The sequence below is a fragment of the Chlamydotis macqueenii genome, chromosome 14, assembly GCF_036417535.1.
Source record: "Chlamydotis macqueenii isolate bChlMac1 chromosome 14, bChlMac1.mat, whole genome shotgun sequence".
Lineage (NCBI taxonomy): Eukaryota > Metazoa > Chordata > Aves > Otidiformes > Otididae > Chlamydotis > Chlamydotis macqueenii.
This window is the reverse complement of record NC_141569.1, coordinates 10,442,654-10,466,437: the sequence shown is the minus strand read 5'-3', so window position 1 is coordinate 10,466,437 and position 23,784 is coordinate 10,442,654. Positions and strand designations below refer to the sequence as shown.

Genomic DNA, 23,784 nt, shown 5'->3' with positions numbered 1-23,784 from the left:
CTTCTCTCTCTCTTTGACCTGGCAGGATGATGAAGAAATGTTTCTAATTTTTTCCAACTTAAAACCCAGTTCTTTTTAAACTTACTTACATTGCACAGATGTCATCAAATTGGGGATGGACTGTGGGCTGAATTATCTGTATTCTTGATGCTTAAAATGCATTGTCAGGCTGTAACCTGCTACAAAAATTCGCTACAACTCCAAACCAATTAGCGGGCGGCTCTGTCTCATCTGGTGCTATTCATTTATTAATTGTAATAAACAAGAGCAAATTATCACAGGTAACTGTGTTCCGTGCATTTTGATCAGGTGCAATATCAGCCGTGCTGGCAGGGTGATGACCAAGGAGAACAGCCCTGGATGCCCTCTGCTTTCTGAACTGACATTTCCATCCGCTTGCCCGGAGACACGCCATGAGCTCAGGTACATGGGGCTTATTGTTCCTGCAGAGTTTATTTTCTCCTTACCACCACAGTGACTGCCATTTGCTGGAGAAAAGGACTGAAATAAATAAACCCTTGCTGAGACTCCCTGGATAAACCAGGAAGTGTGGGCAGAGGATGCCGCTTGCCGTACACCTCCCCTGCAGCATCGAGCAGGGTCCTTCATAAGCTGCAAATCCTCTGGGCCAGTCTCCTTAGCGCCAGTTCACCTCCAACAGGACATTTCGCCGCCCAGTGACCTGTTCAGCTGTGGGTTTGTTTTCTCTCAGCCTCCCCATACTGGGGAATCGGTCAGCCCTTGGGCGAGTTATTTCACTCTGGGCAGGTACCGCTCCTGCCTCCTTTGGCCGCCCACTCTCTTCAACCACATTTTCTTAGGCACTGTCTTTCTGCAGTGTGTTTGCACAGGGAAACCCTGAGTTCACTTAGGACCTTCAGGTTTTCCTCTGTGCAGCAGTAAAGCTTATATGAGGCCCACCAAAAGCAGTATAGGGCCCATTTCTTTAATAGCAGTAAATCCCCTTTGAATCAGAATTAGTGCTAGCAGGTGGATTATGGCTAGATGTCCCTAAAAGTAATAACTTCTCACAGAAGCAACCACCAATACAAAATATCAGCTGTGGTCAGGATCCAAATGTTTTATTTCTCAGGCTTCTTCCATCGGACAGGTTATTAATATGTGTCTGTGCAAACATCAACAGTTTCACCATCATGTGCATTCCAAAATACACTGGAAATAAAAGGGCTGAAGAGACAGCCAGGCATCCTTTTTTATAGGCAGTCAGCACTTCGCCGCACGGACTGAATGCAGCAGGGAAAAGCAACAAAACCCTGATGCTGAATAAGGAACAGAATAGATTTTTCTCCCCTTCTTTGTTTATTTAGTTTGAAGAGGCTGAAGTGGCATGTTGTCTTGTGTGTTTTTTTTTAAAAAGCTTCATTGTCATTTTTTAAAGCAAGGTAAATTTTAAAAGAAGTAAAAAGATAATGGGGTATGTTGCAAGGCAGGGTGACAGCACAGCTGTGGAGCGTGCACAGATTAATGTAATTTGTATGAGCCAAAGACTTTAACATCTTAATTACTCATCTTAAGGTCTCCGTGATTATGCCAATTGATCAAAACCATCAGAAAAATGCCCTCTCAAGGGATATCATGGAGCAAGGAGGGAATGCTACATCTTTAAAGGTTAAGTGACTGCGACAACTCCATGAACTGGAGCCTGAGTCAGCTCACGCTGAACGGCGAGGCCGGAGCCCCGCGGGACCCCACTTTTGCTGACATTGCCTCTTCCTCAGCAAAAATCGTAAACCCACTTCTCTCCCTCTGTTTTTCTCTGCTAGACCTTCAGCTTGAGGATCAGATTGAGAAAAATGGTTCCTGTGGAATACCCATTACTTGCAGCATCAAAGCAAAACTCTACTCAAAAATGATCCTGTGCAACCTGTAACCCGCTCTTAGCCATTGGCACCCGGCAGCTAAGGAGGTTGTGTTTGGAATGCTGGTCCTGCTTAAATGTATGGAGCAGTCTGGATCTCCAAATCATTGCCATGCGTGTTTGCTTCCATCTTCCTTCCAGGGTCCCCAGGAATCTGCTCTTGTTGTAAGAGTACAGGAACAACAATAACAGCTGAGACTCTGCAAAACAGAACGGCCCCTCCAGTAAGCTGTGTGCTGGGGGAACGAGACCCCATAAACTGGCAAGATATGGGCTCATTTACACCCATGTGCACGTGAAGTAGCTGGAGTTTGCTCAAGACACTTGTACATGAAAGTGTTGGAAATGTTGGTGGGTCAAATGTTTTTGGAAAAAGACAAATTCAGCTTCTTCTTCATTAATTGTTTTGTGAAAACATATCTGGAAAATATGTTGCAGTTTTTTCACTGTTTAGGTGCTTGAATTGCTACCACTATAATTTTGAAATTCCCTTCACCTTTATTTTTGTTTTTTTTTTCTTTAACGTTTATACTTGTAAATTTCCAAAGATGCTCCAATTCTACTACAAAAATTATATTCTTAGCAGAAGAAATTATCTTATTCCACACCCCCTCTCAACAATTCCTTTTTTTTCTTGATAGCAGGGGGGAGTTGGTTTTCCAGTGAGCCAAAACTCCATAATTCATACAGTAATTCTACTTGCAGCTATAAAAATAGCCACATCTTCCCGGTGGATTAAGCTGTCTTGCACACCAGACTAGCCAGTCCGGAGCTCTGCCAAATGCTATATTTACATTTCCAAACTAGAATCTGGTTCTAATACATTTTTATGGGCAGTTTTGACCCTTTATATTTATTGTTAATGAGCTTTCATCTCTATAATAGCCTTTGATCCCAAAGGATCCTGAAGAGTAATTGTAATAACCTGGCATACAAAATACACAAAAATCAATTTGCCCACCACTGAAATGCAGCCACAACGTGGGGGCTGGGAATAAGGAGTGTTCAGCAGAAAACCGAGCAATGCAATGCTGTGGTGCTGGTTCCATCTGAGTGACAGGGCGAGCCAATTACCTGCGCTGGCTGCTGCCCAGGCGAGCAGGGCTCACCCATCGCCCTGAAAAGCAGCTTGTGGAGAGGATGTTTAGTGCCTGTGAGGGCTGGGGAGCTTGGGGTTTTAGGCTGTTGAAAGGGCATTGGTAGCTGCACACTTACCCAGCGGGGAGATGGTACTGGTGGAGCCCCCAGCAGAGACCTGGTGCCACCAGCCGCTGGCAGAGGCTGGCGTTGGGCGCTGCTCCTCTTGCCACACAGTGCCTCCCTTGGATTTGCACTGTGGGCTTAAAGCAACCGGCTGGCACGGACCCACCGACCGTAAAGGAGAGTTGGGCTTGCTGTGGCTTCGCAGCCCCACGTAGCGTGAGCTTGGTTCTTTTTAACTCCCGGCCTGCGAAGGGCTCGGCTCTCCTCAGCCATTTGCAGCTGGTGAACACTGGCCTTCACTAAGCCACACCGGTGGAGGAGGGCAGGGCAGCGGGAAGTAATAATGTCACCATCAATCACCCATTGCCACAGGGAAGCTTCGGCATGCAATCCATCCAAAACGCCGCTGCCCGAGTGGTGTAAATATTTCATTAATGGCTGCCTCTGTTTGCAGCATTGTCATTATTGCTCATAGCAGTAGTGCTCACGCTTTGTATTATCAGCAAGGGAAGCCACGAGTGGTCTTGTTTCCGACCCTTGTCCCTGTGTTAACAGGGTCCACTGGCAGCTGCAGCAGCCCCTCCACGCAGGCAGAGCCCTTGGCGGAGCAAAGGGATGCACAGCCCCAGCAGATGGGTCTGGCCGCGGCAGCGGGCTCAGGCTCAGGCAATCCCAGGGCAGGGCAGGGCAACGGCCACGCCAAGATGAACTGTGTAACCTGCCGTTAAGAGGCTTTTCCATTTCTTCTTGCTCTGCTTTTCCCAATCACAGGCTGCAGGACAAAAGCCTCTTCAGCACTAATCCTGCCCAGGCTGGCGAGCGGTTCAGCCATAACCCCATCACATTTATCACCTTCCTGCAGTTCCAGTTCCTGAGGATTATTTTCCATGACGGAGCAACCCATCAAATGACTTGACATTACTCCTGAGTAATGTTACGTTCTCAGTGAAATGGATTTTACTTTTTTTAGCCCCCCCAAAGTGCACCAGTCCAGGTGAGGAGGGCAGCTGAGTGCCCAAGACCCCTGACTTTGCTGGGCGCTCATCCAATGCTCTCACTGGGATTCCTGTAACGCCCCTGCCACTGCTGGCATTTTAAAACAGCAAGGGCAAAAGAGACAGAAGGAAAGAGCCTTCCCTTCCCCCGTCCTCTCCCGTAAGTCATTTTCTCTGGCCTATTTTACAGGAACTGAAAATCTATTAGAGGAATAGCTTAATCCGGTTTGACTGTAATAATTAGGGTGCTTTAAAAAAAAAACCCTGACTAATCGTATAAAATGTGATTGTAGACAGTTCAGTGCACGACCCTTACACTTATCACTGGAGGTATTATTACAAACCAGAAACAGCTGGCAAGCACAGAGGAGGATAAAAGGAAAAAAAAAAATCACATGCAGAGGAACAGGGAGTGTTCCTTTTCTGATCTCATAACAGAGGCACTGGCAGCACCTTGCGCTGTCTGTCCAACGCAGATCCAAAGCAGGAAGTCCCCTCCACACCCTGGACAGACACCTCTGCCTGTGCCAGCGGGGTCCTGCCGTCGGCAGCTCCTTTTCTCACAGTTTTTGCAGGCAGTCCAAGAGGATTTGAATCAGTGGTGGAGCGATTCCCCCCAGGGCATGCTGCGGTCAGCAGATGTTTGTAGCAACAACGGGCAGCTTTTCCAAAACAAGACATTCTGTATCAGTCAAGCAGGATATAGTGCTTTAGGGTCATTGGGTTACGACAGAAAAGCAATGCATGCTTCCATGTCTTGGCTGGTAGCAATCTCTTTTTCTCTTGCTCTCGATCTTTCTGAGGCTCCAACAGCCACAATTTCTTCCTTCCCTTTCCAAGCCTAAGCTGGAGCAGCTCAGTTCCCATCATGGCATCACCACACCTTTAGTAAAGGTTTGGTTTTTTTCCCAGATGTTCTGCCAGTCCTTCCACAGGAATCCTGCCTGTCCAGGGTGCCCTTGCCCCTGCAAAGTGAGCCCCTTGTCCCTGCAAAGTGAGCTTATTCATGTGCTGACACTTCTTGTTCATCCCTTCCTACCACTCCAGCTAGGACAAACAATCCAGGCACCCATCTCCTGCATGACTATCTAAGAAGAGAAATCAACTCTTCCAGTCCCCGTGGTCCACAAGCATATTTTGGTGGAGAATTCAAAATCTGAGCCCACTGCAGTGATCGAGTATAACAGAGAAGATCACCCAAAGGGACTCATGCTTTAGCAAGGTAAGTCACAGATGAAAAGCATGGAGCTGACTTGACTTGGCTGACGCATAAATGTTGGGAAAAGGGCAGGGTTGTTCATCGGTACCATTCAAAGCTGAGACTGAACCTTTGCCCAGACACTAGCTCACAAAAACACTGTTCTGTAGAGTCCGTCAGGAGCTTTAAGCTTCACAGAGAGACGATAGCCAGGATGAGACTCTACTATCACCAATACGCTTCTTTAATCAGCATTAAAACATATGATCAACCTTGAAGAAGGCTTTTAAAGACTGAAATAAGAAGATGTACTCCAATTTCAATTTACTCTCTCTCTGTCTGCCACTGTGATTAAAATATGTGGTTGAACTTGGAAGCTCTACTGCAGCTTGTACAAAAACCGTAATAACAACACTCACAGTAATGGAACTTGCAGCTGGAGTTGGGTTGTTTGGTTTCTTTTGCTCTCCCATGAGTCTTCCTTGGGTCTTTTTTTTTTTCCATTCTACTCCATACAGATTTTGATCTTTATTAAATAGGAATGGTTATCCCCACTGACTCACTTATCTAATAATAACTAGAACCTTTTAATTCAAATTATTTGATTATTGGGTATTTTAGATTAAAGTAAACATACAGTTAGAGTATTACTGGGAAAGTGGCAATAGAAATACCATGGTCAAATTATCCTGTGACTCCATTCTGCAAAGCACGCTGAATCCTTTTTAATACATTTCACAAGTACTTGGTGGTGACCTCTAACACCAGAGTGGTTTCTCTCCTACGGTAGCTCAATTTCACAACTCTGAATACACTTATTTTTTTAAAGAAAGCCATCCAGAGGTTTTTCATAAAACATTCTTTAGCCTTTGGGAATGAGCCAGTGTCATGCCAGGGTATCATTCCGTTTCAAAGAGCTGAGGAAATACAATCTGCTTTCTGAACAATGCGAGCCGAACATAGTTGTGGTTTTGTTAGAAACCAAGCTGCAGAGTTTGGATATAGAGCTCAACTTTTTCTGAAAGCCAGAGTCACTTTGGGTCCTGTGAAAAGGTGCAGTCCCCATTGCAGCCCCACTCAGCAGCCCCAGGCACCCACACATTGCCACCTGCCACCTCCCAGTCCGTGGCACTGGTCGCCAAAAAAAAAAAATCTGCCAGAGCCACAGAGACGCTCAGTCACATCTAGCTTTATTTTAATCCCGTCAGAAAAGTTCAAGAATTACACCAAAAAATACTTCAGTCTCTGCTACCTACTGACAAAAAATACACCACAAAATTATAAACTGTTCAGTGGTTTGCTGGAGTTTTGATTGTTGGTGGAGGGGCTGGTTTGTACATTTTGAGTGAGAAATGAATTTACAGGTGGAAGGGGAAGGAAGGATAGGAAATCAGACAATGGCATTTGGCACTACATTTTAGCTACACTATACAATTATTTATCATGACGCCTGTCAGGACTGAGGAGTTCTGCCCTCATTTACACCCTCTAGTGTCTATGTATGCAAAATGGAGGACAAAACTGCCCAATGCGGGGGAAGAAGGGGTCAGTTCCTAATTTCCATCCCAGTCTAGCCACAAATGTGAAAAAGCAGCCTTAGCCAAATGTGAACCTTGCCCTCCCTGTGCACTCTGCGCCTCCTGCTCAGACTCACCCTGCCTGCGCTACCGAGGAGCAGAGCTGCATTGCAGCAACAGCTTACAGCTCTGAAAAGAGATATTTTTTTTTCTTTGTTTTTTTTTTAATCCTACCACTAATTGCACATGCCATTTGGGACGAAAGGATGTCTTACATTGGCTAGGACTGGATTAAGCTTGGAGTCTGGTCTGTGTTTGCAAGAAGAGATTTGATGGGACCCTTGAACTCTAAGGGCATGCTATGGCCATCCCTCTCTAACCACCTAGAATGACATCAAACACTGCAGTATCTGAACTTGAAGGAGGGAAGCAGGAGTATCCCATTTCACAGGTGAGGGAAAATTAGGGGCTGAAAAGTTCGAGGCTTAATACTGTTCTATACTACCACCACTCTTGAAAGGTTCCTCAATTTATTTGTCTCCTGGTGACCCTCCAGAGGGAGATCCCAAAGGATAAAGCCTCATGTAACTTGCTAAAGGTCATGCAGGAAATCTATGCCAGCAGTAGAAACAAAGCCCTGATCTCCTGACTTACACCCCTGTGCTCAGAAGTATATTCTTGATTTCACTACGGCAGCCTCTATCTGCTTCCATCCTGCTCCACATCCAGATACCAACCAGGATTTCAGCCTCAGAGCCCAGCCAAGATCGCCAGCACAGTGGCACCTCATTACAAATGCCTTGATCTTCCTGGATTTACTTAGGCCACTGTGCAGGTCTGCGTGTGCATGTGTGTTTTCACGTGTGGATGTTTGAGGGAGGAGGGGATGCTTGCATTCCTCTATTGGCAAATGAACATTGGTGCTAGATTCAATTTGATAGCAACGTACTCCTCCTTTGCAAGCTAAACAACATCACAATGTCTTTGTAACAGGTTGTCTCTACCTTGTCTCTCAAAAGGATTTCAGCTGTTCCTTCACTGCACATTAAACCATGTCACAGCTTCCCAGCAATGACAAAACTTTGCGGGATTCTCTTTGCTGCTTTTATCCTCTCTGGCTGTTTACCTAATTTGCTTTTTTTGTTTTTTAATTTTTTTTTCTAACAAATAGTTAAGCAATGATTTAAAAATATTTTTACATCGTAAGGTACAGTCAACATCAAACATGCCTTTGTACAAGAGCTCAACTTGGTTACAAATCAACGAGAACAATGCACAAAAAGAAATATCCATTAAGATGATTCCTGCACTTGGGTTTTATTTATTCCTGTCATGCTGTTAGCACAGCACCCTCAGCTAGAGCAATGCAGTATAGACATGGTGTTGTCCCCCCACCCTCCCACTTTGCCTGTCACCACTTGTTAACTTTAATGACCTTCTGTCTTGGCAGCCTTGGCTTCGTGGTTTGCCGATCCTGAAGACAGCCAGGGCGATACGGCCCGGGAGCTGGTCTGCTTGGCCATGCTGTAGTGGCTGATGACGGTGTAGAACCTGCCCCGGGAGTTGGAATCCTGTGCGGAGTAGTACGCGTCCAGTGAGGCCGGGATGCACCGCTTGTGCTGGAAGCAGGGGAGAAAGCAAGAGAGGTAAAGAGTGGTCCCATCAGGCTCAGGCTCTCGCTTTAAAAATCTCAGGGTTAGCCGCTCACACGAATGATGTCTGACTCAGACTTGCTGCGGCGAGAGCATCTGCCGCGCAGCCCCGACTGCCTTTCAGCGCCGTGGGAATGCACAAAGTTTAGAGCCAGGCAGCACCCTTCAAAACCTGTTGCTACTGGCAACCCTGATTGCAGGCTGGATGGGAAATGGGGACTGTAAAATGAAGGTTTGACTGGTTTGGTACGTTACTGGCATGCACAGAGACCAAGGCCCCTTGCTGGAGTCCTAGCAGGGCTGGCTGAGCAGCTCTTATTGTGTGCTGGACTGAAGTGAAGTCCAGAATTAATCCTCAGACAAGCAGAGGACAGGCAGAGGCAGAGTAAGCTGCTTGCGTGCTGCGCTGTTCCAGTGTGTTATCTCTGACCGGTACAACGGCCACCTTGGTCGGGGAGGGTAGGAAGCGCAGCCCAACTGGCCAGCCCTTGTCAGAGGTCCTTGTCTGTGCAGCCGCTGCCCACGCGTCTCCGCAGCACCAGTGTGGAAACCTGTCAGCTAAGAACTGCACAGATACAACAATTCACTTCGCAACAGCTGTAAAAGAGCAATGAAATGGTAACAGCTGTCGGACTGCTTGGTATTCACTGGAGTCAAAGCAGCACCAAGGACGCAAAGGGCCCCAGGTACAGTTATTAAATTACGAGATTCCCAAACTCCCAGTTCAATGTGACTAGCTGAAATCTGAGTCCAAAAACTTTAATCTCTTCAGAAGTTCAGGTTTGGATCTGATTCTGAAATTCATGACTCCATCCTAACATTATTTTTATATAACCTAAGAGAATAATTCACAATGACCAATACATCAACATGCTTACTCTATTTTCCAGCCAACAGACTATCTCCAGTGTGGTTAAGACTCCTGTGAGGTTACGAGTTTATTCACAGTAAGGCATCAGTGAACTATTTTGCAAACTTTTTTTTTTTTTTTAATCTCAACAGACCAGGCAGGGAGTTCTCTGTGAATATTCAACGTAAAACCACTGGGCAGCAGGGTTTTAGCAATTAAATTACATAGTTTTATTCCTGATAGAGGCTCAAAAGCACCTAAAAATTAACTACATGGGCAAATTCAGATTTTTCTTCACAAAGGATACGTGTGCCAGGACTCTGGGAGTTTGCTTTGCATTAAAATGTATGCCAGTAAACCTCAGTCACTCGAATGTGTGGGAAGCAAACGTGGGATTCCAGCTGCCATAAATCCATTCACAAATATGAGGGACTGTTCCTGAACATCTGTCTGTAGTGCTCACCAAATGCTAATCCCAACAATTACAGTGTAACAGTAGCTGATAGAGGCAGATGCAAGTCCACATTTCCCATAGCGCTTTTCCCATTTCAACACATTCTTGCCAAATGTTCTGTTTGGCCTGCTCCAAAAACCAGACTAGACTGTAACCATGTAGTCAATTAGGGTCTATCATTATTTCAGGCAATTCATCTGTCTGAAGTTTCTTACCTTATAAACAAATCCATCTGGGCAACTGTGGTCGTAAGTAAAGGCTTTGTACACCACAAGAAACACTATGCAGGCAAGGAATGCAAGAGCCAGACTTATGAGAATAGTGACCTACAAAAGAGGGATAATGTTACTCTACATATGTTAAAATGACATATGAGCAACCTCGTAATTAAATGACTTACAGCAACAGCCACCCTAACAGCCTGCAGTCTTCACTCCACTGTGCACTACTTAACTAAGCATGGTAATTGAATGAACGGCTGGATCCAACAGCCCTGAATTCTCACATCATTCCCACCCCCGCCCCAGACCTTCAGGAGCGCACATTCCCATGTTTAACCCTTTGCAAATGCATGGATTTTGCTGAGGCATTTGGTGTTCTCAGGGGCTTTGTGTTCCCATCCTCTCAGCTGTTCAACTGGCAGCACCATCACTGGCCCAGCAGCCAGGGTCCACATTTGGGGTCTGTTCTGCAGATAAGCTTAGAGCCACGGCAAGATCCTGCTTTTCTGATAGCAGAGGCAGGTGAGCAGGTAGGGAGAACGAAAGCCTTTGCAGCACACATCCTTTGGGCCTTCTGGGCGATGCAGAAGAGAGAATGAGAATCCTTCTCTACTTATCAAAGCTGTGAAAGGAGAGAGAATACCCCAACCACTGACAAAGGCCAGCATGTAAATCCTGCAGCATGTCCAAGAGCAGATGCCAGTGTTGGAGGAACCAGACACAACACGCTCTTTTGGGCCCAAGTATTGTCCCTCTTCCCACTCCCAAGCAGGTTACTTTGCTGCACCAGTCCGTTTCCTTGCTGTTGCTCCCTTCTCTCCAGCCCTTCCAGGTCACTGGTAAATTGTTCATTCAACAGCAGGTTTCCTGGCGCCATGCAGAGCCCCTGAGGCTCTGACCTTTGCTTTTAGCTGAGCTGTGTCCTGCCTAAGGACTGAGCAAGGGTCCCAAATGCACTCTTATTCTCCTCCTCCCCAGTGCTTTCTTGGTCCCAGCTGGTAATTCAGCAAATGAAGCATACATGGCTCTGGACTTCTACTGCCTAAATTACAGCAACCCATCCTGCCGCGATTGCTGTCTCACACTGATCTGGATTGGCATGAAAAAAAATAATCACTGTCCCTGGGGCTCCAGTGTTACCATGCAAACTAGAGCTCCTCATCAAAGGAAGCCACTTACAGAGCTGACGGGGGTGGGAACAGCAGTAGGGGAACCATTTAGAACTGCTGCAACAGCCAGCAGCGCGGGGAGGGAGCCGCAGCAGGTCCCCAGTTTGCTCTGGGTCGCTGGGAATGAGCACCAGCAGCATTTTGCAGGATGATTGCCTGCAAGGGGAAGAGGCTGCAATGTTCCTGTGCTTGGTGAGCCTGGGAGAGCTCAGACTGAAGAAGTTCCTACAGGAAAAGGCTGAGGTCTGGCATGGATCTACAGGAGGGATAGTGATCGAAGAGGCTTTTTCCTACCCACAGCCTGTTTACCTCTGAATCCCACTTTCCCATCACGGCACCAGAAGCCGAGCCCAGGGCTGCAAAGTCTCCCTGGTCACATCAAAACCCATCTACTGAGAAAACCACAATGGCAGGACGGGGCAGGGACTGTGTACATGACCTGGGCTAATGCCCCTGCCTGCAGGCATGCTGCCACCAGACCATGCATGTGCTCATCCTCCAAAACATGCCCCCGTCGCAGTATCAGGGCTGCACCTACCTGTACCAAAGGCAATTATGATCATTTACTGCCCGAGCAAGGAAGAGCCACACATTTTTCAGCTCCATCTACTCATTCACAGTTCATCCAACCTTTTGTTGTTACATTTATGTCACAATCCTGTTTATTTTCTTGTATGGGTGTTCAAGGAAATTGAATAGTGGGTACAGGCAGAAGTTGTCCCTTAACTAATGTAAAGGAGATGTGATGGTAGAAAGTGGGGAAATACAGAGATAATTCCCACAGTATAGTGCACAGGCTTGTCAGGAACAGCAGCTGACAACGAGCAGGTCAGCCTCAGCTCAAAATTCATCAATATAATATTATTAATATAACAATAACATTATGTAAAATTAGTAATATTCTATCAACAAAGATACACTAATTGCTTAATACTGGTACACCTGAATTTTGTCGTAATTCTCCCCTTCAGTCATCGCAGCAGCTGTGACTCTGAGAACCTGTATGATACACAATCCCTGCAAAGGCTCAGAGGGGCCACTGTAATCGCTTGCAGTGCAGGAAAAGCCTTCTCACTCATCAATCCTGCAGAAAGACGCACTGTCTGGTGAGACGTATTCCTACATTTCACACGGAACATTGGGACTATTTCTCAGAGAAGCTAAAGCAGCCCTGGCAATGCCACCTGCAATGCTGGAAGATCCATAGCTACAATTTTGGTGGCTGTTTTAAGACAAAAAGAAAGAGTGAAGGTAAACCTCACTCTGATACAACACATTCCGTTCAAAAGTCAGGAAAGAGAGAGGTGTGGAGACTGTACCTCGCAGGACAGATTCGCAAGTTCATTGTTAAGTCAGAATATTTCAGAACAAAGTATTGAAAAGTAAGAAAATTGGGGCTAACAGGCTTTACAGTGATGAACAGTTCACTGAAGGCCCAACCTGCCTTTCAGAATAACTGCTCGTATTAACCTCCTCCTTGGGGCCTAATTTGCTGCAAAATGGGTCAATTAAGGAAAAGGCAGCTGCAGAGGGAGAAGCACTTACTGCTGGATCTCATCAGAAAACACATGTAAGAGTCCTGGTGTGCTGAAAAGGTTGCTGGTGGAAAAGAAGTACAGTTGCATGAATTGCAGTAGTCTGACCAAGAAAATACGGGCTCCATCTCCTCTGCATCAAAGCACACTTGGCTGCAAGTTCCAATGGAAATATTTCAGACGAGCTTTATGGCAGCCCATGGGTTCCCAACCTGGGGAAGCCACGTCCCCTTTCATAGTGCTGAAGAGGAAGAAGTCTTGGCTGGATTTAAGGGAGATGGAAATGGAATTTGCCATGATTTCTGCCCCAAATAGAAGTCATATTACACCTGAAAAAAAATGTTAAAACGTCACTTTGAAGAAGTATAGTCAAAAGGAGAGACTTCATGGGTTAACTATGCCAACATTCTCTACTTTTTTCCAATAGCAGACCTGGGAAAAAGACCCCTCTCCAACAAGACCCATCACAAGCCAGCTCTGGCAGGCCAATGTGGAAGAGCATTTACCCCTGCAGAATAAATGCCCATCAACTCTTCTCCATTTAAAAGAGGAGCATGTGAGGCTTGGTACTTCCTCCAATGACAACTGACGTACCAATACAAAGATGACAAAGACACAAGTCCTCTTTGAGGTTAGTTTGAAGGCACTAAAGCAAGACCTACATCTTGCTCTACCAAAGCACTGCTTAGAGAGAAACCCTGGCTAAAAATTCAGAAAATAAGAAATGCTCAGCTCTCCAGTTTGGTTGCTCTGTCCTAAATACAATGTACAATGAAAAAAAAAGAAATCTTGCTTAGGTTAACTCGAAGGAACGAACTTGTGCTCAGGGCAGAGGAAGAGACAAAGGGCAAATGAAATTACACCAAATGCCACCTGGGAATGAACAGAGTGTAGCTCAGTGAGAAAGTATGTCTGGTTCCTGAGCAATAAGAAGCTGCTCACCCTCCAGCTCTCTTCAGTAAATACAGCCTTCATCATCAGGGCTGGCAAGGCTGCACACCAGCAGGACGCACACCCCCTGCACACACAATTCCTCCTGCCCTAATGTCTACCTGGTTCCTTCCTCCCCTTCTGCATCACAGCTCCCCCATTCCAGAGGGATCCCTCAGGGCTGGCTGCACCTTGAGAAGAGGCTGTGAAAGGGAAACATCCCTGAATAGCGGGATGTCTCCCTCACCCACAATGACTCTGTGTCTGTCTTCCCCAAGCGTTACCACCAAAGTTGCTTTGAAGGCTTTTATCAGAGCCAAGTTCTTCCTTTAGCTTTCAGAAAAAGAAAGAACGGAGCTGTCTGGGGTGAGAATGAACGTCCGTTCTTTTGTTAAATCCCATGTACAGGCACAGCCTATGAAAATGGCCATTAGTAACGTGATTTGACTCGTTCCCTTCCTCTTGCCTGCCCACTGAGCCCCTAAAAAGAATAAATTCCCCTCTGCTCTGTCACTGCTCCGGCAAAGTGCTGACACCCAATTCATTCCCTCCCAGGAGCAGGTCCCTCCGCTGAGCTCTCCCATCCCCCCGGGCTGTAATTGAGCCCATTCTCACCTCCCTCCTGCCGTTCCAGGCACTTGCAAAATTACAGCGTGACACAATATTACAGATGATGACATGTAGTGTAAAATTGCTCTGGGATGAAATGTCACGTAAGATGTTACAACCCAGAGGAAAAGGAAGAAAAATTTACTCCTGGATATTTTGCCATGCCGGAGCTAAGATTCACCTTTCTAGCTATTCCAGAGCACGCAAAGCTTCATTAACATTCAAACACCAAAGAATCACAGAGCTGCAATACCTAATAAACCTCCACTTTTTTTTATGATTAACATGAACCTTGGCAGTCTCTGAGCAATATAAACACTCACAGAGGGGAAATAAAATTTAGTGAGCAGATAAAACCCAGAAGTGCTGCGGGCATGAATCTGGTCATGTGTGACTGCTCAAGTGGGTAAAAGAAGGGAGGAGTCACCCGCCCCTTCCCCAAAGTCTCATATGGTTCCCAAAGGTTCCCTTAATAGGGGAGTGTCTGCTGGATTGGAGAAGAGAGAACATTGTTACCACACCAAAAAACTCCCCATCCTCCACGAAACGTGGAAAGAGGCCCTTAACATCCCTGAAAGATGATGTCAGCCTCCCATCAACAACAGCGCACTTGGCCTGGTTCCTCCCCACCTTTCCCACAGATGAAGTACATGTTGCATTTCACAACAGCACAGATAAAAAAAAAAAAAACAAAACACATCCCCATCAAGCAACAGGACATAAGTTGCCACTACGTTTTGCTCCAGTGAGACGATACCTAATTGCAATGGTGTTCCAGTTAACCTGGCTTTCATGCTGTCTGTTGAAGCATCCTTCCTACTCTCTTTAATGTCAACAGCTGCCTACAATTTTTTCTTCGTCAAAAATTCCGTTTTTCCCTTTCCAGCTACAACAAAAAAGCCTTATTTAAAAGCAAACCAGAGAGCAATGCCACATCCAAACAGCAGGGCACTCTTTTAATAGCCACTTCCATTGCAAGGTTTCTGCATTTTTATTCCTTATTACAAAAATTTTCTGGTTTATGCCCTTATTTTTCAGAAAGGGTGAGCACCTTTCACTCCTCATGGAAGTCAACAAGAGCTGGGAGCTGCTGGTGCCTCCAAAAATGGAGCCTTAGGGGCTTTGACAGCAATACTGATAACTTGCTGAGGTACAGTGCCTGCAGGGAGCTACAAACCAACACTGGGCTGGTACTGACCGTCACACAAACCAGGGAGGTATTCTGGTGCCTTAAGAGTCCTGGGAAGCCTGAACTCTCTGGAAAAAGGGAAGGGGAAAAAGGCAGATCCTGAACAGAGGCTGATGGGAATACTGCCGCACAGAGCAGATATTCAGAAGGAAGGATTTTCAGACAGTGCAGGTGGGGGAAATGTCAGCAGATGGCTGTTCCCTCAAATTTATGCATTGTTTGAACTGAGTTGACAAATATTTTTTTTCCCAGTGAGGACTGGATGCAGACAGCTCTCTATCAGTATTCAGCATCCAACCTGTGCTGGTGAGTGGTGGGGATGTGGTTTTGTTCTCAGTGAAGCCACATATTCCTTGCATTAGCAGCTGGAGGAACAGAAGTTAAAACCACAGCCCCGGTGTCAGGGCTTATCATCACACCTTTATGCTTCGTTCACAGGCTCCACTGATGGTGTCACACACGGCACACAGCATAAAAACAGGAAAAAAAAAATGGATAGGGAGAGAAAATAACATGGGCATCCAAATGCACGCCACCTGACAGTGAAACAAAGATAACATCCTACGAAACTGTGAAGCAACACCTTTTGAAGAAGTAAAAGGTTGTTTTTTTCCTAACCCAAACCACAATTATTCTATGAAATTAATCTAACAAATTTACTTTGTACAATATGGTTGGCAGAAGGAGCTCAGTAAGATTCCAAAAAGATTAGACATTCATACGGAGAGCCTCCACATGGCTTGAAGTAGGGCTTAATAAAACAAAAGGCACAGCCTCCTCTTCCCCCACCGAGTTCTCCTATTTTCTCGTATTTTATGGCATGAACTAGTTGCTCAGACTCAGATTCACAGAGGCAGTCAAGTGTTAAAATCTCTTTTGGTTTCCTACAGGACACTAAAACAGTAGGTGCCTTCTGTAGGCTCAGATGTCTTCAGAGGGGTTAAGAAATTGTCCATTTGTGGTTTTCATACATTGCTCTGACACATCCACTTCATTGCAATGAGTTTCAGCGAGTCTGGTACAGTGCTGCAATCCGTGTGCTCATTTCCATCACTGCTCAGGCAGCAGCCTTATCATTTCCTGTCTAAAATTCATTTGGAAAATAACCGTACTGCCCGTTCTTTGAGGGGTAAACTTCTGCATTCAGTCCAGCTTTGGAGGACAAGGCACAAGCCCCAGGTGCCCAGGCATTTGAAATCACCCTGCATTTGCCACCTAAGTGGAGCAATTCTCATGGTGCAAACAGATGATGAGATCTCTATCAATCTGCTTGAAGGAAATAGTGCAGAATATCTCTTCCGTGCTCATGCAACTCTTGTGAGAGGCTGGCAAGCACAGGTTTTCATCAGCGTGGGTGGCACTGCTTAGATATCAAGCATGATTTTTTTCCCTGAACCTTGCAAATAAATGTTTGACTCTGCACACCTTTCCCACTGCTCAGAGCACACAATATATATATGCCTATATACACTCAAAATAGCAGTACAGCCAAGAAGATGCCACAACCAGAAAAAGCATTGCTGTCTATAGAAAAAACAGCCAGACAAGCAGCACCCAGAGAAGAGGTAAGGCTCTCAGAGTGTAGAGCTGTGTGTTAATGTGAAGGACATCAGTTTAATTCCCAGGTAAAGATCATTTACCATGCAAAAATCCCTACAAAATTCTGCACGGTTTTCCTAGTCTTAGCAGCTGTAATGGACAGATGCCTCTGTCCATTCCCGCACCGCAGTCTCACCTTCTTCACATTTCAGTTTTCCAGGAAAGAATGCCACCAATGATGCTATGTCTGGTTCTCCAAGCTACCTTCAGTGTTGCTGGGTATTAGGAAATTTTGTGACTTTTAATAGGCAATTCAGTTGAAGAAATTATCTTGGTTTTAGTTTTCTCTTTGTAGAAGAAAGACTCTGAATAAGGTAAAATTTGTTACAAACAAAATCGGCTGAAATTCTGTCAAGATTCTTTTCATAGAGATTCTTAAGAGCTACACTTGGATAGGCAACAAGGCTCTTTCCAGAGTTACACCTGGAAACCTATCAGCCCATTGACAACCCAGACAACTTGCATGCAAGAAAAAAAAAAAAAAAAATCACAAAATCACCAATCCATTCCCCACATGGCTAGTCCCAGAGGTCCTGCTGCTCAGTAGAAAGGTTTCAGCTGTAAGGGTATCTCAACGTATGTTCATAAATTCATGATCTCATTAAAAGGATTTTTGCTTGACAGTGAAAAATTCAGGAGGGTAATTTTTTTCCCTTTCATCTCATAACTTCTTCCAGCTGATAAGCAGATGCAAGATTGACAACATTAGATCTTGTCTTGAAAGCTACAGCTAAAGTGAAAGACTCAGGAACATCCCAGATTCAGCTGTCCATCTTGCCTGCCTCCCACCTGTATGCCAGGTGAAATCCATGCGTGAACCACCCCACCATTTGAATCCAGGTTGCTCATGTAAGAAAACCCAGGCCTGTAGGCAGGGAGGGAGTCACAGGTTGACAGGTCACGCAGACGGATCAACCATGGGCATAAGGACTCTGAAATACACCTCAGGAAGAGCTGCTCCACTGTTTAGAGTCAGCCAAATAAATTGTGTGGTGCATTGCCCTGCACCCTGTTGTACTCCTGCAGGTAAAAAAAAAATTCAGCTGCATTTCTTCCAAAATGGCATTTCACTTCTGATTTTTTAAGAATCCTTGTGTAATAAGTTGCTGATTTTGCTGATTTTACAATAACAGCTTAGTCTCGGAAATTTTGAAAGGCTAACTGAAAAAAAGTGACACAATTAGGTCTTCGTATTTGCTTGGTACTGTTCAAGAAGATGCAGGATTTGTCCTTTATTATTACAGTACAGCTTTATTCCAGCTGGTGTCCAGATTCTTAAGTAGTGTCTCTTAGGAGATGGTTTGTGAGAGAGAAATGTACTTAATCATGTACCTAAATCTTCAGAGCTATGGGAAAATACTCCTTAGTGATGCACGGCTTCTTACAGGAAGCTTAAGGGTTGAGGGGTTTTTTTGTCCTATATCTTAGAATTCATAACCACAAATCAATTTGACCTCAAGTCTCTTAAGAACACTGAGCACCGTGCATGAGGATGGTACAATCTTGAGGTCCAAAAACATCTCATGTCTCTTCCACTGTTTCACAGGTTTCTTTCAGCCCACACAGCCCAGCAATCAAAGTCCAAAAGACTCACAGAGTAGAGAAAAAAAAGAGGGTCATTTTCTCCAACTACCCTAAAGTCTCAAAGGTATCCACCTGAAACAGCACTAGCTGTCTCTGAGCTAGTTTGCTACACCAGCCATGTCCCTGTTGGCTGTACATCTCTGCATGCACCATCCCACCACGACCACACCGGTGAACCTCTCCAAGCTTGCAAATCTTAAAAGAGAAACGGCTGTCTTCCGAGATGACTGCGAATCCACCAGCAACTCCTCTGCTCTGCGCCTTTTAATACTGTGAGTGCAGAACGACTGTGGAACAAGAACACTGTGTTTCTAAGCAATTTGTCAAATAATTAAATTATGCACACAATAACTAGCTGGCTCAATTATATTAGCCAGTCTCCATCATGTAATATAATTTCTAGTGGCTGCTTAGGCACTAATATCCTCAGATCTTTTTAACTGTGTCTGGTGCCAGCTGCGGTCTGCATGACGTCTTTCTGTGCCAAGTCAAACCCCTCGAATGGAAAATTCATGGCTCAGTTTCCAAGCCCCCGTTCCTTATGGAAGTTCTAAAATGTCATTCTCAATAAGGATGCTTCCACCATTGAATATTAGTGATTTTCCACTTAGGGAAATAAAAAGCTCTGTTGGTTTGCTTTTTCTTTTCTGCCATTTAATGCCATTTAAAAAATCCTTCATCAGAATAGGCATATTGAGATGCTATAATATTTTTTCTAGGAACACCAAATAAATACATGGCCTTTCTGGCAGACCAAACAGGTGTTTAAAGGTCTTTTTTCCCCTTCTCCTACAAGAATATTTTCTTCCTTTTTCAACTATTATAAGCCTTCCCTCCTTATTTCTGTGACTCTGCTACCTTCAAAAGAAAAGAAGCAACAACCTAAAATTAAACTAGTGGTGTGACTCAGGAACACTGCTTATGAAGGCGCTTTTCTTCCCCAAACCCATGGTGCTAATAACACCTGACATACCATTTCATGAGCTGAGCAATGCTGGAAGAGGCTTCCTTCCAGATCACTAATTTGAGATGGTTTTTCAATTAGTGGGATTGCAGTAGACAGATACATCATCTCCAGGGCTAACCCTTCATCAGTGGCATGCTGCAATTTCCCTTTGCACTGTGCAAAGCCTTGGCTGTGACATTTCCTCCAGTCACTTCACGTGGAACATGACAACAGATGCCTTATCTCATCAAGGGCTCTTTTTAAATGCTCTTTTAACAAGAATACCGGATAAGTCATCAATAAAATGTCTCCCAGCCTGCCAAGACTCAACCTCAGAAGAGACTCGTACATGCAAAATCATCCCAATCTCCTCGCTTCCCCCACATTGGATTTGGTGCAGGGAAAGCATTAGGAGCCCTGAATAAGAACAGGCCCAGGGATTAGCACGTGGTAACAGATCTGGGAAATGCAGACTGAGCTCCTTGCTCTGCTGCTGGCTTTCTTTGACACCTGACACACGCTCAGGTCCAGCTCCACAGCTTGCTCCCCACTGGTACTCACAGACAATCCAGCAAGACCCACCCAAAGCTGCAAGAATCTAAGTCTCAAAAAACTTGGCTTTCTCTGGGCCATGTGTGCAAAACCACCCAAGCATCAACACCAACCCATGGTCAAGGTTGAGGTGGGTTCTGGGGAAAAGCTGCGGTCTGTTTACTTTATGAAATACCTTCTTCCACATGCAGGGCAATTTTCAAAGCAAGCCTTTCAGACTACAGTATCAATGCACTGGGCTAACGTACAAAATGGTATTCCTGAAGGCATGTTTTCTTGTGTATGTGCATCCCCCATCACTTTCTTCTATTTTGATTTTACATGTGACACTACTATTTTCTTGATCAGCCTTCAACAACAGAAGACTGGATTTAAAAAGGCCCAGAACAATTTAAGCTATTTACATGCCTGGGCACAAGATAACTTTCCCCAGGCCCATGGACTTCTTAGATAAAATGAAATGAAAGCTCAAGCCTCCACAAATTAAAACACCTTTGCTCAGTGCTCTCTCGTGGTTAAAAAAAAAAAAAACATCAATTGGAAGTTTTTTCCTTCAGGAACGCATTCACACACAATTTAACATCTATGTCTACCATCATGGAACAGGAAAAAAGCTAATAATATGGCAGCATGGCCCAGTACATCCATTTCTCTTTAAAAACTGATTGTTATTATGTGGGTGCTTCATACACGAACAGAGTGAAGGCCTGGCAAGTACACTGTCCCCTGAGTAACTTAAGAATTAAAAGCCTTTCCATTTTAAATTGGAAATGTGAAACCTTATTGCTGCAAATTACTTACAAAAGCTACTCTTTTAAAAACAAACAACAAAAATGAATAATCTAGCTGATTATGATGCCTTTAAAGGCATGAGGCCAGTTCCATTAGCTGTGGATCTGACCCAACAGGCTTAATACATCTGCAAGTACTAACAAGAGGGAGCTCAGGTCTGTTTAACATTCAATCAGCAGCCTGTGCTGCTTTAAAAATAGAGAGAATGAAACATTACATGGGAAAAAAAAAAATGTATGAGTGAAGCATTTCACTTCCCTGATTATTATTATTTTTTTTTAGCATTCTGTGGTTTGGCTACAAGACTCAAAGCGCACTTCGCGACAGTTAATAAACTTTGCCTTGGCTTCAGTCATCTGAAAACTCTTTGCTCCTTCATCCCATTCAGTCCCTTTTGCTACATTAGCCAAACTAGCATTCAGCATATTTCATTCCACCTCAAACGCTGACAAGAAAATTACCCAACAAATAGGATTTACTGTGGGGCGGCAGAGGTACCAGAACGAAACATGGCATTGTGTTGCGGAAGACAAAGATGCAGTGTAAGAAATCATTCACAATAAATGGAAACTGCAATTACATTTTGTAGTTAGTGGAATGGCTCTCTCCATGCAGTCGCTTATAGAAATATTTTTCAAGCATTTTGTTCCAAAGGAAAGGGTCAGTTGAGGTTTCTGCTCTGTAACTCCTTTCTTCCTCCAGTATATCATGGTTTGGAGAATTTAGATTCAGCAGGTCTACCCCACACACCCTTAGTCATGTGAATATCCTCTGTGACTTCCATTTTTAGACAGTTTCTGCACAGCAATTAACTTTCTTCTTCTCTCCAAAAATCAAGTAAAAGAAAAAAATAACCCTGAACAAATCTCTTCAGCTGATTACTCTGTCAGTGTTCACAGATGGCAAAAATAAAATAAATTTGAGATGTTTTTTCTGACTTTGTGAAAGAGTATGTCTGTTTCTGTAAAAAAAAAAAAAAATATAAAACAAGAATACACTTTAAGGAATCACCCATTTCATACTAAAGTCATGTATTTTTTTTTCCTTTGCTTTGCTAGATGGTCCCTAACCCAGTCGTATAAAACACTCTAGTTAAATCAAAATATACTTTTCTTGTGTGTGTTTTTGACATGGACACTCTTCCTGGCTTTATCTTCTTGGGACCTAGGCTGTACCAGACAGCCAGGTATTAGCTGGGAACTCTTACAAAAACCACTGACTTCTACCCAGACAGGGGAAAGCTTGCAGGGTTTGTAGTACCATACCTGGGGAGGTGATCAGAAATATCTGTTTTCTGGCAGCTGAGCCACAAATCCACATTCAGTTCATTCTCACAGCTCCGAATTGTCACTAATGATCACAAATGGCTCCATCAATCTCCTCCATGCAAGCGGTGAGACCAACTAGGACAGATACAACCTATCCTCTTCTCTTCCCATTACAGCCAGAGGACGAGAAGAATGATCTCTGAGCTCAGGCAGAAAGATGATGAGCAACATTTCTCACTTCCTTTCATACACACCACACGTGAGAGTCTGAATCCACACAGGTGCTAGTCTGCATCAGAGGTAAGCAGACAGAAGCCCAGGCAGGGCTGCGCAGTGGATTTTTGAGAAAGAAGAAACCGTGACCCTCTGCATTGCAGTGGAAAATATTCAGCCTCCAAAGCGAAGGCAAAGCTCGGGCTCCAGAGGTAAGTCACTTCATCACTGTCTGGAGAAGACTGAGGTGTAGTGAGAGCTGCCTGACACCCCTGCAAGAAGAACATGCCCACTGCATCCGAGCCCACTGGGAAAGGAGATTGCCTGGTGATAGCTGAGAATTCCCAAAGGGAGTGAATAAGCCTCCAAATCAGTCCCTGGAGACTGAAATTAATCTCTTTGTACCAACCCCTCTCCAAGTCCCTCTTTGAATGCAAGACCCAACAGGAAACCACTGTCCCATCCCCAGTGCCAGTGCAACAAGATGCGTGAATGCTATTGCCACTGCTCCCCTGTGCCTGCCACCTTTCTGATTTTCCCCCACTTTGTCCCTTGTCCTCACAAGCTCACACAGCGCATCCAAGTGCTGCGTGGCCTGGAAACAACATCTCAGCCGCATTAGCAATAATCACCAAAGTGAGAAAAATCTCTGTGTATTAGAGCGTGCTCCCTCCCTTGAGCACCGCTCGCATTAGTCAATGTAATGGGATCTTTCAGCAGCGACTCTGCATCTTCCAGATAACCAGTGTGATGTGCCAGTCACCATGGTAACATTGTTATTGTTAGTATTAAAAAGCAGTATGGAAAATTGTCCTGCTCACACTCAGAGGAGTCCTTTCTCTACGAGTTACCCCTGCTCTGTGGTAATTTAACAATTAAAATTTATTTCGCCTTTGAATGGGCACAACGAAAAGCCCCATGCCATTCTTCTGGGATTCATTTCTTTGCAGGTTAGAGGAAGAACTATCGGCATAAAGCCACAGCCTACAGGTGAAAGCAGAACATCCTATGGAGAAGTTTGCAGGAACCATGGCATGGAAGGGGAGTTCGGGAAGGGGGAGCAGAGGGAGCAGAAAGAGAGGAATGCCACGTTTGAGGCTGGGTGTGGGTGCAGCAGAGCAAGGGAGAGTTGCCACCTGCACAGCTGCAGTGGTGATGTGCCCATTAAAAAAAAGGGCAGGCTGGGCAGGTAGATAAATGTATGCATTTAGGGAAACTAGATGCTTCTCAAAGCTATGCTCATTTGGCAGTCCAGAGGCCACACAGCCGTTCTCTGCACCACGCTGTACCAGACACCTTGTGCTCACGTCTCAGCGGATCTTACCTACAGAAAGAAAGTCATCAAGATCTACTCCCCACCTTCCTCCACAAGCATACAAGCCCAAGACTTTCCTTTCCTGTGAACTGCAACGCCTGTTACATGAGGACC

General features: G+C 44.9%; 1 protein-coding gene across 1 annotated transcript in view; it reads right to left on the bottom strand.

Moving 5' to 3' along the window:
- Positions 1 to 6,444: 6,444 nt before the first annotated feature.
- NSG2 (neuronal vesicle trafficking associated 2) overlaps positions 6,445 to 23,784 on the bottom strand; it is a 37,630-nt gene continuing 20,290 nt past the window's right edge. Inside the window, exons 4-5 of the mRNA XM_086759166.1 lie at positions 9,964 to 10,074; positions 6,445 to 8,411 (exon numbers count right to left, since the gene is read on the bottom strand). Of these exons, the coding sequence (XP_086615292.1) occupies positions 8,220 to 8,411; positions 9,964 to 10,074 (303 nt within the window). The 3' untranslated portion in view covers positions 6,445 to 8,219. The remainder of the gene's footprint in view (positions 8,412 to 9,963; positions 10,075 to 23,784) is intronic.